A 13,420-nucleotide genomic window follows, 5' to 3' on the forward strand; every position below is an offset into this window, starting at 1 on the left:
TGGAAAAGTTGCCAAACTTTCTTCTGCATCCTCTAGAACTACGTTCGCTGTGTTAAACTTACAGTCTAACGCCGTCGATTTGCAGACGTAATAACCAAACATATCTCCTTGTGGATGTAACTTTGTACCAAATCAGCTGAATTTAAGGTACATTTAATAGCACACTGTCTATGTAAATTAGCGTTTGGGATTGCAGAAATCATTCATAGCGTCAGTTAATATTTAAGGTTTCATAAATGTGTAATAGACAGTTTATGGGAAGACGAAAAGTTTATTGTGAGACTGATGCAACACGTTACCAATTACATGAGTGTTATTCTTATGTTATGCAAGACGAGTTTCATGATAAAATTTAATTGAATCGAAAGTTGCACAAGTCTAATACCCAGCTGTTGTTTGTCTCGTTTCTTCGATTTCAGGTCCAGTCACTTAACACTCTGTTAGTAGACGCAAGTTTAAAGTAAACCAGTTGTTTATTCACTTAACTATCAAATAGAGGTGTTTTCAGAAACAATAACGAACAAGAAGAGGGGAACGCGAAGCCTTTATTGAGCATCAGCACTATACAAAAGTGACATAGAGTTGGTCGGAAGTTCTCAATACAAAACGATGCCCTTCTTGGTCCAGTATTCTCCAAACTTCTTCCTGTACTCTCTGGTGGGATCGTATCTGTCCTGGATTTTCTTGCTCGCGTCGGCGTAGCGGTGGCTGAATCTTACGAAATACTTAAAGAGCTCGTCCTTCTCCACAGCATCGCATTTCGCGCAGTTGGTTGCGGCTATCTCAGAAAATTTGTCTGTGTGAAAAAAAAAAAAAAAAAAAAAAAAAAAAAAACAATACATTAGTATCACTTCAATGTTGTAACACACAAAACTCGCAGCATACAAGGGTTGTTCAATGACATGGGAACGCTGATGCAAGGTTTTGAGTATGCCATCTAAAATGTAGTTTATCCAGTGTATGTGCTTGTGGTTTTATAGGTGATGATGAGAATGAAAGCAATAACGTTATCTGTTGGTCATTCCAGTATTGATGAAGGGTCGTCACACAGTTGCACATAATTATATGCCTAAGCCATTGCCGTCACTCTACTCTACAATTATGTGGAATATGTTATACGTTCACGCAGTATCAAGTTTCCGCAGAGAAAAAATCTCCTCTACAAAAGTCAACATGGATTCAGTGAACATAAATCTTGTGAAACACAGTCCTGTCTGCTCGTTTATGAATTCCAGGCCACCCATGTTGTTGCCGTGTACCTTGACATCAGAAGGGCACTCGATACAGTTTCGCACAGTCTTTCTGTTAGCAAAACACAAGGTTACCGAGTAATGGACTGGATTTGGAAGTGAATTCCGGGCAGAACTAAATACGTTGTTCTTTACGGGACTAAACTGACAGATTTAAAGGTAATTTCAGGAGTACGCCAACCGAGGGTTTGCGGCCGTTACTGTTCACATATCATGGATAACGTCGGGAACTGCGTGAGGCTATTCACAGACTATACTGTTGTCTGTACGAAGGTTGTAACGCTGAAGACTGCAGTGAAACGCACAAACACCTGTAGAGTATCGACTATTGGTGCAAGGATTATCAATTGACCCTGAACGTAAATAAATCTAGCGTACTTCCAATAAACAGGCGACAAGAAGCCCTAATGTTAGATTAAACTTTTGGCGACGAGTCACTGGAAACCTCAACTACCATAAACAACCTAAGAGTAACCGTCTATGGCGACGTTACGTGGAATGACGACATAAAACAAATACGAAGGCTATTGGGGAAGCAAGGTCCGATCGATCGCGAATTGGAAACGACAGTGAAAATCCAATGAAGGTTTGCACAGATGTGTTGAGCAGTGCCTCTAGTGTGCCTGTTGATTGCGCCACCTTGCTCCTTTCTCTACTGAGTGCACAGTGAGCGCATAAAGATGCCTTTAACAAGTGTCTCCCGCTAAGTATGGGTGCCCGATAGGAAGTTTCGCCTGCTTTCATGCAACCCCACGTAACATACGTGTCATGAATTTCCTTCTTCACGACAAATTCTCGACCGAACATTGCCGGGGCAATGAGGACGTCCCTGCAGCGTTTTCGATGGGAAGTGTTTGATCGCCTACCTTACTGTCCGGACTTGGCACCCTCTGATCTTCATCTCTGCTCACATGAACTGCTGTCTACGAAGACAACATTTTGGAACAGACAACAAATTGCAGACCAGTGTAGAAAAGTGGCGGAGAGCACAGGCGGCTGTTTTCTATGACGAGGGTATTGGAAATTTGATACAGCGCTACGACAATGTTTAAGTCGCTGCCTCGACTATGTAGAGAAGTAGCTGGAAGGCGTAGCAAACTGCTGCAAATAAAACATTTTTGATTTTGATTGTGGTTTCCACAACTCAACCGATGGGACCTTACTTTTCGAGTAGCCTTCGTAGATGGAGGGGTGAGATTCAGTGGGAGCATATTAAGGAAATGTAATTATCTACGAAATAAGTGGCGTACGAAACAGTCGTTCGACCGATTGTTGGATGTGTTTCAACAGTCGGGGACGCTTTCTGGCAAGGAAAGATCACCAACTTGATCTCATATTTTATGGAGAAAAAAAGTACACTCGCACGACATGAGACTAGCAATGGTCCCCTTGCGAAAATTTGAGCCATAGATCAGACACTACAGAGGTATGACTTAGAAGAACAGCTTATACAAACTTCCGCACGCACCTCTTGTTTGTCACTCGCTCCGGCCCACTGCAGGCGCCCAATGGCCGAGTGGCAAATACTGTACAGCGAAGTAAGAGGTTTGTGAATTATTGTTTTGATCTGCAAACATGCTTTGTTTGTCGTTCACAACGCAGTTGCTAACCTTTAGATGGGGCCAGGAATCTGTTTGCTTTGGACATCTTTATGTTGCGATTCACAAATGCAGTGTAAATGAATGAAACGAATGTGTATGTGGTCAAAGAAGCAGCGTTACACTATTTTATCTGTTTTATTTTTAACATCGATGTTGTGTGTTATTTTATTTTGACTAAAAATCTGCCACTGTTAAGGGGAAGAGATGCGCTATTCTTCAACGTGATTTGTATGACTAAACTGTAAATCGATAATTATTGACTTTCTTTCGCATCAACTATTCAGTTCTTTAAGTTTATTCATTTTGATATTTGAGGCGTATCTATATCTGCAGAAAATCGTTGCAAGAATATTGTTAAATAATACTGAACGTATACACCGAGGTGACAAAAGACATGAGACAGCGATATATACATATCGAAATGGTGGTAGTATATCGTACACGAGGTGTAAAAGGGCAGTGCATTGCATGAGCTGTCCCCTTTTCTGTGTCCTCCTCCTCCATCGGCTGCCCCCTTTTTTTTCCTTTCCTCTCCTCCCCCTTTTTTCCCTCTCATCTGTCCGGGTCCTCCCCCATACCCTCCCATATGCCTTCGTAGCTACTCGTCACTAGGTGTGTTTTTGACTGTTGCGAACAGAAACCAGACTGTCGCCGTGTTTTTTAATTGTGCCTGTCGATTTACTATGTGTTTTAATCAGCATCAGCCGGCCGAAGTGGCCGTGCGGTTAAAGGCGCTACAGTCTGGAACCGCAAGGCCGCTACGGTCGCAGGTTCGAATCCTGCCTCGGGCATGGATGTTTGTGTTGTCCTTAGGTTAGGTAGGTTTAACTAGTTCTAAGTTCTAGGGGACTAATGACCTCAGCAGTTGAGTCCCATAGTGGTCAGAGCCATTTTTTTTTAATCAGCATCACTGACCTTTTGTTTTTATATTTTCTTCGCAACTTTTTCGCCATGTTTCAGTTTCTAACAGTCACCGTTTCATCGCCTGCCTTTATTGTTTTGATATCTCCTAATTCTGTGTTTTAACATTTCTGTAGGCTGCAGAGCGGCGTATTGTGCTGCTGCCACCCCCACACCCACCCCCTGGGGGGGGGGAGGGAGGGAATCGAAATCCAATAAAGGAAGAAAATGAGCTGTCAGATGTACTTAGGTGATTCATGTGAAAAGGTTTCCCATATGATTATGGCCGCACGACAGGAATTAACGGACTTTGGACGCGGAATGGTAGTTGTGGCTAGACGCTTAGGGCATTCCATTTCGGAAAGCGTCAGGGAATTCAGTATTTCGAGATTCAAAGTGTCAAGAGTGTCTCGAGAATACCAAATTTCAGGCATTACCTCTCACCACGGGCAACGCAGTCACCAACGGCCTTCACTTAACTACCACGAGCAGCGGCGTTTGCGTACATTTTTCAGCGCTAACAGACAATCGACAGTGCGTGAAATAACCACAGAAATCAATGTGGGACCTACGATGAAGGTATCCGTTGGGGCAATGTATCGAAATTTAGCCTTAATGAGGTATGGCAGCAAACAACCGACGCGAGTGCCTTTGCTAACAGCACGGCATCGCCTGCTGCGCCTCTCCTGTTTTCGTGGCCTGGTCAGATCAGTCCCTATGTCAGTTTTTAAGAGCTGATGGTAGGGTCTGAGTATGGCGCAGACCCCCCACCCCCTTCCGACTCCGAAACCTGGACCCAAGTTGTCAACAAGGCACCGTGCACGCTGGTGGTGGCTCCACAATGGTGTGGGCTGTGTTTTAATGGAATAGACTGGGTCCTCTGGTCCAAGTGAACCGATCATTGACTGGAAAGGGGTGTGTTCCACTACTTGCATTGATGGACTTCATGTTCCAAAACAACGATTTCATCAGGCCACAACTGTTAGCGATTGGTTTGAAGAACGTTCTGGACAATTCGAGCGAATGATTTGGCCACCAAGATCGTCAGATATGAATCTCATCGAACTTGTACGAGACATAATCGAGTGGTAAGCTAGCGTCAAAAATTCTGCACCGGCAACACTTTCGCAATTGTGGACGGCTGTAGAGGGAGCAGGGCTCAATATTTCTGCAGGGGATTTCCAACGACTTCTTGAGGCCCTGCCACATCGAGTTGCTGCAAAACAAGGTCCGAGGCGATACTGGGAGGTATCCCATGACTTTTGTAACCTCTGAGTATAGCTGCAGACTTTGAGTGCAAAAACAATGTTAAAATAATATTGAACGTACACGTACCTGAGGCTGACATATTACGCAATCATGTTACTCAGTGCCTTGGTCATAGTACATCGTGTCTAGAACAAGATTTCAAAACGTTTTGGACAGATGTGTCCACCTCTCGTCTCCTCTGTCCTCAAGTTCAACACCCCGCGAATTTGAGGGCTCTGCACAGAACTTCGCTCTCAGGCATTAGGGGGCTGCAGAGGGGCCGAGCGTTGTGACAGACAAACGGTGCGGGAGTGAGTTTATGAGCTGCACTTTGAGAAAGTCAAAATTGCATACTGTCAGAGTTATGGCTCAAATTTTGTCGTGGGATCGATTTCTGTGGCAAATGTCTTCGAACTATGCTTCATTCTCCTTAAAATATGAGGTCGAGTTGACGATGTTCCTTGTAACTTGTATTAACAGAAAAGACATATTTATTTTATTTATTTAGCGTATGGCAAGTACAAATCACGTATGAAAAGTCTAAAAGTACATAACACACAAAACAGTTACAATATCACAAACAAACATCTAGGTCAGAAATATAATCGATTGCACTGTTAGTCGCATCCATGAAGTCCCTTGTTGGCCCAGGGTAGGCCCTCAGAGGGCATTCTACCACGATATGGTGAATTGTCTGCCTGTCGGCGCCGCAGTCGCACTGTGGTGATGGCACTATGCTCCATTTGTACAAGGAGTCCGCACAGCGGCCGTGGCTCGTCCTGATCCTGTTAAGGGTAGACCAGATTTTGCGAGGCAAGTCAAAGCCCCGAGGTCTGTTAGATGTTCCCAATAAGCTGTTAACCTGAGGCGGTGTCTTTTCCTCCCATTCTTCTCTCCAGCGGTCCTCAAGAATAAAAGCGTTATTTACCAGATCTTTGGCACTTGCGAGAGAGGGGTGTCTGGATTTCAATCTATTTTGCTCAATTCCATTACTCAGGGTGTGGATAGGAAGATCTGGGCTATTTTGGATTTTTCGACACTCCCTGACAAGTGCGTGTTCTCTGCGCAAGTGTGGCGGCGGGATATGGCTCAATACAGGCAGCCATTGGACAGGAGTTGACCTGATCGTTCCAGAGATAATCCTCATCGTTTGGTTCAAGACTGCATCCACCTTCTTGATGTGAGCACTATTTAACCATATTGGGGAACAGTACTCTGCTGCAGAATAGACAAGTCCTAGCGCAGAGCTACGCAGAACGGAGGCAGTGGACCCCCAACTAGTGCCACAAAGCTTTTGGACAATGTTGTTTCTAGTTCTGACTTTTTCAGCAGTGTTTACAAGGTGTTGTAATAAATAATCCGTCGAAGAGTGACGCGTTTAGTCACGAGATAGTTTCGTAAGCTTCAGAGCCTTACGGCGATGCTCGACAAAATCCAGTACTGACAGAAACTTCTTCAACTTACGTAGTCCTGTTATCCTCAGTTGCGTGTAATGTTACGGTATGTTGATATTTTTTTACTTTTGGACCTTATAATTGCAAAGTTGTGATGCAATATACATAGGCATGACATGCAGGAATTTTAAAAACGGCGCAAAGAACATATCAGGTGTTGGAAGTATGAAACAAACCATTCCACGTTTCCAGAGCACTAGAGTCGCCATCCTAATAACATGGAACAAGATATGAAATTAATCAGAATAAACAACCATGACAAATAACTTATGCAAATGGAAGAAAACTTTCACATGCAGAAAACCATTGCTGAAAACAAAATGTGATAAATGAGCAAACATACACAAACAAATCACAGATATCCCAAAAATTACACTAGAAGCTTGGCAATTACATTCCATGTTTGGCAATAACTTGCGACAGTCGTCAAAACAAATAAAATATAGCATCCGACGAAACGCTCAGTTCCTGGTGCTGTGAAGTCTGGGAAACAAAAACTCAAATGACTATTACAAGAAGAAAAACAGCGCCAAAGGTGGAACAAAAACACAACATGTATAACAGCATCTACGGAACCTGTAAGTGGAATTTAAAATATTAGTACACCATAGAAAAACCAACCACCAGAACTGTTTTTAACCTATATGTATATTGTCCCAAAATATAAACTAAACAGTAAAAATATGTACATATTGCAGGACACTGAAGATGCCTTGCAAAGAATAAAGGCGAAACGCGTATGACACGAAAATTGTGTTTCATTCAGTTGTAATTAGCAGGTCCAAAAGTAAACATTATCAACATGCCGTAATAATAATCCAGTGGCAGTAGTTACGAGATAGACGTTGTGTATAACGGAGAGGTTTGCTGTTGAAATCGCGAGAGCATGTGTTGCAAGAAAAGTCGGGTAACGTATTACTTGTTCTCACATAGTTCTCGCGAAACAATCACGACGAGGAAATAAAAGAAATTAGACCTGGGAAAGAGAGAAAGTGTAGCGTCACCGGAGGTAACTTTCCCCAAACACAGTAAGTTGTCTTGCGGAGTACAGATATACGAGGGTTAGTCAGTTATTACCCACAAAGTAGTTATAAAATTTTATTGTAATCAAATAGGAAACTGACAAGAACATCATTTTTCGACATAGTCTCCTTGCGTTGCAACGCACTTGGTCCATCGTTGTACAAGCTTCCTGATGTCCTCATAAAAGAAGGTTTTCGGTTGAGCTGAATACCAGGAATGCACCGCTTCTTTCACTGCTTCGTCTGAGGGAAATCGACGGCCCCTTAATGCCTGTTTGAGTGAACCTAACAAGTGATAGAAGGGGCAAGATCGGGACTATATGGAGGATGATCCAGAACTTCAAATTTGTGTTTCTGGAGGGTTTCAGCAGTGTGGGCAGCAGTATGCGTACGGGCATTGTCGTGCAACTTTAACACAACACCTTTTGACAGCAATCCAGGCTTTAGCCTGGCAGTAAGCATCTCACTGTAACGTACACTGTTTATTGTTGTGCCCCTTTCCCCATTATGTTCCAGTACTGGACCTTGTGCGTCCCAAAAAACCGTAAGCATCAGTTTTCCTCCTGACGGTTGGGTCTTGAAATTTTTCTTGCACGGCGAATTTTAATGTTTCCATTCCATACTCTGCCGCTTACTCTTCGACTCATAATGATGGATCCATGTTTCGTCACCAGTAATGATCCTGTCTAAAAAGTTGTTCCCTTCGTTACCACAGCGATCCAAATGTTTTTTGCAGTTGTCGAAGCGCGTATGTTTATGCAACTGTGTGAGTTGTTTTGAGACCCATCTTGCACAAACTTTATGAAACCAAAGTCTGTTGTGGATGATTTCGTAGGCGGAACCGTAGCTAATTTGCAGACGATGTGCCACTTCGTCACTAGTCAATCGTCTGTCTAAGAGAATCATTTCACGTGAACGCTCAATGGTTTCTTCATTTGTGACGGTAAACGGTCGTCCGGCTTCTTCATCGTACGTAACACGTGTGCGACCATTTCGGAATTTTTCAATCCATTCGTAGACATTCCGTTGTGGCAAAACACTGTTCCCATACTGCACCGAAACTCTTCGATGAATTTTGGTCCCTGATACGCCTTCCGACCACAAAAAAACGGATCACTGAACGTTGCCCTTCTTTGGTGCAAACAGACAGCGGAGCATCCATGATTAACAGGTCGGTAGCCTCCGAATTTTACTGTCGGCACTACATACACTGGCAGATAACGTTCACTGGGCATTCGCCTTACCCACACCCTGCCATCAGATCGCCACATTGTGTACCATGATTCGTCACTCCACACAACGTTTATCCACTGTTCAACAAATCGTCGAATGTCTACGCTCCTTACACCAAGCGAGGCTTCGTTTGGTATTTAACGGCGTGATATTTGCAGTAGGACAAAACTGATGACACATTATTGATGTATAATGAAAAGAGTATAGGACCTAATGCCAAATCCTGGGAGACGCTTGATACTTCCTTCTTCCATTGTCCTTTATGGTGCCGGACATGACGCATTGCAGGCGTGACATCAGATATGAGCGAAACCGTAACATTGCACTTGGCGTGAAATGTAGGCTACAAAATTTGGCAAGTAACATGACGATATTAACAGTGTCAAAGGCTTGGTTGAAGTCTAACATATACATGATAGCCGCGTCCCATGCACCTCTGAGAAGCTCAGTTCATCTGTTACCTTTGTTAAGGCAGAAGTTGTGCTGCAGTGTTTATGGAAACCTGATTAGTATTCGTCTAATAGGTTTTTGTAGTTAGGTAGTTTGTCAGCTGGTCGTGAACTATATATACGAATTGGTCGGTAATCAGAGCGTGCATTGGCAACGTCCTTTTTTTGGTAGTCGCTTAACTAGTCCATGTTTCCAGGCCTCAAGGGAAACGTGATTTAGAAGTGGTTGAAAATATCCGTTATAGTCGGCAGTTGTGGGCCAAAATTTCGTCATTAGGACTATGATGACATCGTGTCCAGTGCATACTGATCTGACACACTTAATGTCGGTATTGCATGTAACATGTTTCAGATAGAATTTTCGTAGCTACGATGTTTTACTCCCATGAAGTAATTGTAAGTGGGCTGGTTAGATTTTGGTAACGCCACGTAGCGCTCTGTATGAAAATCACTGACAGTGCTGTGTGCAATATGTTGGCATTGTTGGAATATTCGCTATTGTAATGTTGCGCAGTTGGATGTGAACAGCGCGAAGCGTTGTGCAGTTGAAGGTGAGCCGCCAGCAGTGGCGGATGTGGAGAGAGAGAGATGGCACAGTTTTGAGAGGACAGTTTGGAGCGGACGACCTGGACGTGTGTTAGCTGGCAAGTTTGGCGTTCGCTGTATACAGTAGTTCCAGAAACGATGATTTTTGTGAGGTAAGTGATTCATGAAAGGTACTGGTTATTGTTAGTCAGGGCCATTCTTTTGTGGGGTTTATTGAAAGTCAGATTGCGTTGCACTGAAAATATTGTGTGTCAGTTTAGTGATGATCAGAATAAGTAAAGAGAGAAATGTCTCAGCACCTTCAGTTTTACTCAGCTGTTTGAAAAACAAATAACGTAAGAGGTTTTACAGCACTGTCATTTTTAATTTTTTCTATGGGGACGTTTCATAATGAATGAATCTCTGTTTCGTTTGCGGTGTACTTGCGGTTGTAGGTGACGTGAAGTCTTCGGCTGGGACAATGGGATCAGCAGCCGCTTATACTTTTTCTATACCATGACCACAAAGGTTTTTCCAAAAGACAGCTGGTGTATTTCTGTTGTCGGTTAATGAACGGACATGCTCGAGTTTATTATTTCTCACAGCTTGACTGACTGTTTCGCTTCTGCTTGTAAGCAATATGATTTTCAGTCATCGGGCGCAGTTCGTATGCGTGACACGCAGCGTATCTGTGGTTCATGAGACGTTATAGTTAGCCAAAGTGTACGTTTCCTTCTTAATTTTGCGGTCTTTAGGGAAGCTTATTTGTCATACAGTTGAGTTAGTTTGTTAGTAACCCCGTGACGTCTTTCGTTTATAAGGGAACATAAGACGAGCCCCAAACTATTTCCTGCGCCTAAGTGAGAAGAGCAGATAAATCAATGAAGTTCGGCATGTAGTCATTTGTGGTTTCTTTCTGGGACTTTCAAGTAGGTCATGAAAATTATGTCATGGACAGATACTGGAACGCGTGTAAGAAACAATAATGTGTTTGCCACGGAAGCTGTGTGATTCACGTCACGAAGAACCCCACTAACGCCTGTTTGATCATGTTTATGGCTTAGATTAACGAAAGGACTGTGAACGGAGCGCCGTAGGACTCACCCCTGATTTCGCGCAGCACGTCGCTGCACCTGTCCAGCTGTTCTTCCGCTATACAGGCGATGACATCGTCGTCCTTCATGTCCTTGAATTTGTCGAGGTACTGGAAGTAGCGAGCCAGAACGGCAGGAGCCACTCCTAACAGCAACACCACGACGCAGAGCCTCATGTTGGACGTTGAAATCACCGGCGCGTAGCGACACGCAGGCAAGGGCGCAGTCTTTTGTAGACTTCCCCGCCTTAACGAGCGCCAACAGTTCCACCACAACAAACAGATAACCGCTCCTCGATACGACAATACGTGGAGGGCTCTGATGGCCTGTTAACTTTGTAGAGAAATCAGCAGACTAGAAGGAGACGACCGCAAAGATACTATTCTACAGCAGTATCACAATTATGTCGTTGTGTTTACTAATGACTGCAAGCAGGAAAAAGACCTCGGATGCTCTATCGATTTCCCCGCAACGTGTTTGGAATGCCTTCCAAGGTACCTTTAAGTGTGTTGTGAAAGCTCGTGGACGATAGAGAAAGGAGTGGAACAGACGAGACATCATATCAGCAGGAAGTTTCTTTTCTCTTGGTTTTGCTGTGACTGTTCCAGAGAAGGAAGGAATTAAGAATAAGTTTTAGCTACTCGTCAACGACGCAGTCTTGAGATATGGAGTAATTTAATAAAGTCAGCGAGTGGTCAGGCGATAGATATCATGAATGTGGATAGTAAATATTGTTGAAAGACCAACAGGAATCTTTCGCGACAAATAGGTGTCTGGATACTTTTGCTCAGAGACTGTAGTATCGTCAGTTTCTCACATTCTTCTGCAACTCAATAGATATTCCAAGGAAAACTACTCTTAAGCATCGACACCATGCACTACATTGATGACTAATGATCCTTTCCACAGCGAAATGAATGCACTGTGTTGTCCTAGAGAAGCTGAACAGAAGAATCACATGCTTGTGTACGTTACGAGGGAAATTGAAGAATAAATAAATCTAAGAAAATTCTGATTTACTGTTCAGTTCCTCATATTCAATTATGTGAAATGTAACGAAGACTGAGGATCATCTTCAGATCTAAGCAGTGGCGCATAGTCATCCCTTAAAACGCACATAGGGAATTAGTACAGTAACACATTACCGTTGACCGGTGAGTGTACTGTGTTCAAAGACTTCAAGGACCGTACTCCAATGCAAAATCATACCTACCCACAACATAACAACTGGACCAACAAGACGATGATGTTTGACAATATTCCTGAGTATATTAAGTGTTCCCACCTCTTGTCGTGTGACAGTATGTCCAGCATTGTCGGACATGATCGTTTTGGTAATGGAGATGAGCGTTTGGCGTCATTGGCCGGAAGGCCCCTTGCGGGGCAGGTCCGGTCGCTGTTGCGCAGGTCTTATTACATTCGACGCCGCATTGGACGATCTACGCGCCGGATGGGGATGAAATGATGATGAAGACAACACAACACCCAGTCCCTGAGCGGCGAAAATTCCCCGATTCAGCGGGGAATCGAACCCGGGCTCGTAGGACAGCAATCCGTCACGCTGACCACTCAGCTATTGGGGCGGACATTGTTTTGGTGGTCCAGGTGTAATGGTGTAGAGGCACAATGTCGCAAGAGCGCACTGACCTCTAAATCTTTAAACACGGTACGCTCGCTGGTCAATACTGTTGTGGCACTCTAATCCGATGTGCGTCTTTTCAGGAATGCAGTCCACCCTGACTTCACTTTTGTGGATGACAAAGAGCGATCGCATCGAACAGTACAGGTGGAGGAACGCTTGAAATGAGAGGACATTCGGCGAGTTGACTGGCCTGCCAGTTCCCTAGACTTAAAATCCATCGAGCACAAATGGGATGCGTTGGTCAGACATATTACAGCACGTCCACACGCACCTTTGACCATCCTGTACTTGTCAATCACGGTGGTGGAGGAATGGAACGCCCTACCACAAGAACTCCTTACCAACCTTGTGGCCAACATCGAGGCACATTGTAGATCATGCATTGCTGTCCACGGTGGTCACATACCATATCGAGAACCATGTCCTACCTTTTGCAATGTCCAAAGGACGATCATAAATAGCGGTGACTTCAAAATGGTTCAAATGGCTCTAAGCACTATGGGACTTAACATCTGAGTTCATCAGTCCCTTAGACATAGAACAACGTAACCCTAACTAACCTAAGGACATCACACGCATCCATGCCCGAGGCAGGATTCTAACCTGCGACCGTAGCAGCAGCGCGGTTCCGGACTTAAGCGCCTAGAACAGCAGCGGGCGCGGTTTACATCTATATCTACATTTATACTCCGCAAGCCACCCAACGGTGTGTGGCGGAGGGCACTTTACGTGCCACTGTCATTACCTCCCTTTCCTGTTCCAGTCGCATATGGTTCGCGGGAAGAACGACTGCCGGAAAGCCTCCGTGTACGCTCGAATCTCTCTGATTTTACATTCGTGATCTCCTCGGGAGGTATAAGTAGGGGGAAGCAATATATTCGATACCTCATCCAGAAACGCACCCTCTCGAAACCTGGTGAGCAAGCTACACCGCGATGCAGAGCGCCTCTCTTGCAGAGTCTGCCACTTGAGTTTGCTAAACATCTCCGTAACGCCATCACG

At 44.2% G+C, this 13,420-nt stretch overlaps 1 protein-coding gene across 1 annotated transcript; it reads right to left on the reverse strand.

Annotated features, from left to right (window-relative positions):
• Nucleotides 1–596: 596 nt before the first annotated feature.
• LOC126088208 (uncharacterized) lies at nt 597–10,952 on the reverse strand. The gene is made up of 2 exons (XM_049906334.1): nt 10,787–10,952; nt 597–796 (listed from the first exon to the last, which is right to left on the reverse strand). The coding sequence occupies exons 1-2, from the start codon at nt 10,950–10,952 to the stop codon at nt 597–599; spliced, it is 366 nt and encodes a 121-aa protein (XP_049762291.1).
• Between the last annotated feature and the right edge of the window lie 2,468 nt (nt 10,953–13,420).

This window comes from Schistocerca cancellata, chromosome 6 (genome assembly GCF_023864275.1).
Source record: "Schistocerca cancellata isolate TAMUIC-IGC-003103 chromosome 6, iqSchCanc2.1, whole genome shotgun sequence".
Classification (NCBI taxonomy): domain Eukaryota; kingdom Metazoa; phylum Arthropoda; class Insecta; order Orthoptera; family Acrididae; genus Schistocerca; species Schistocerca cancellata.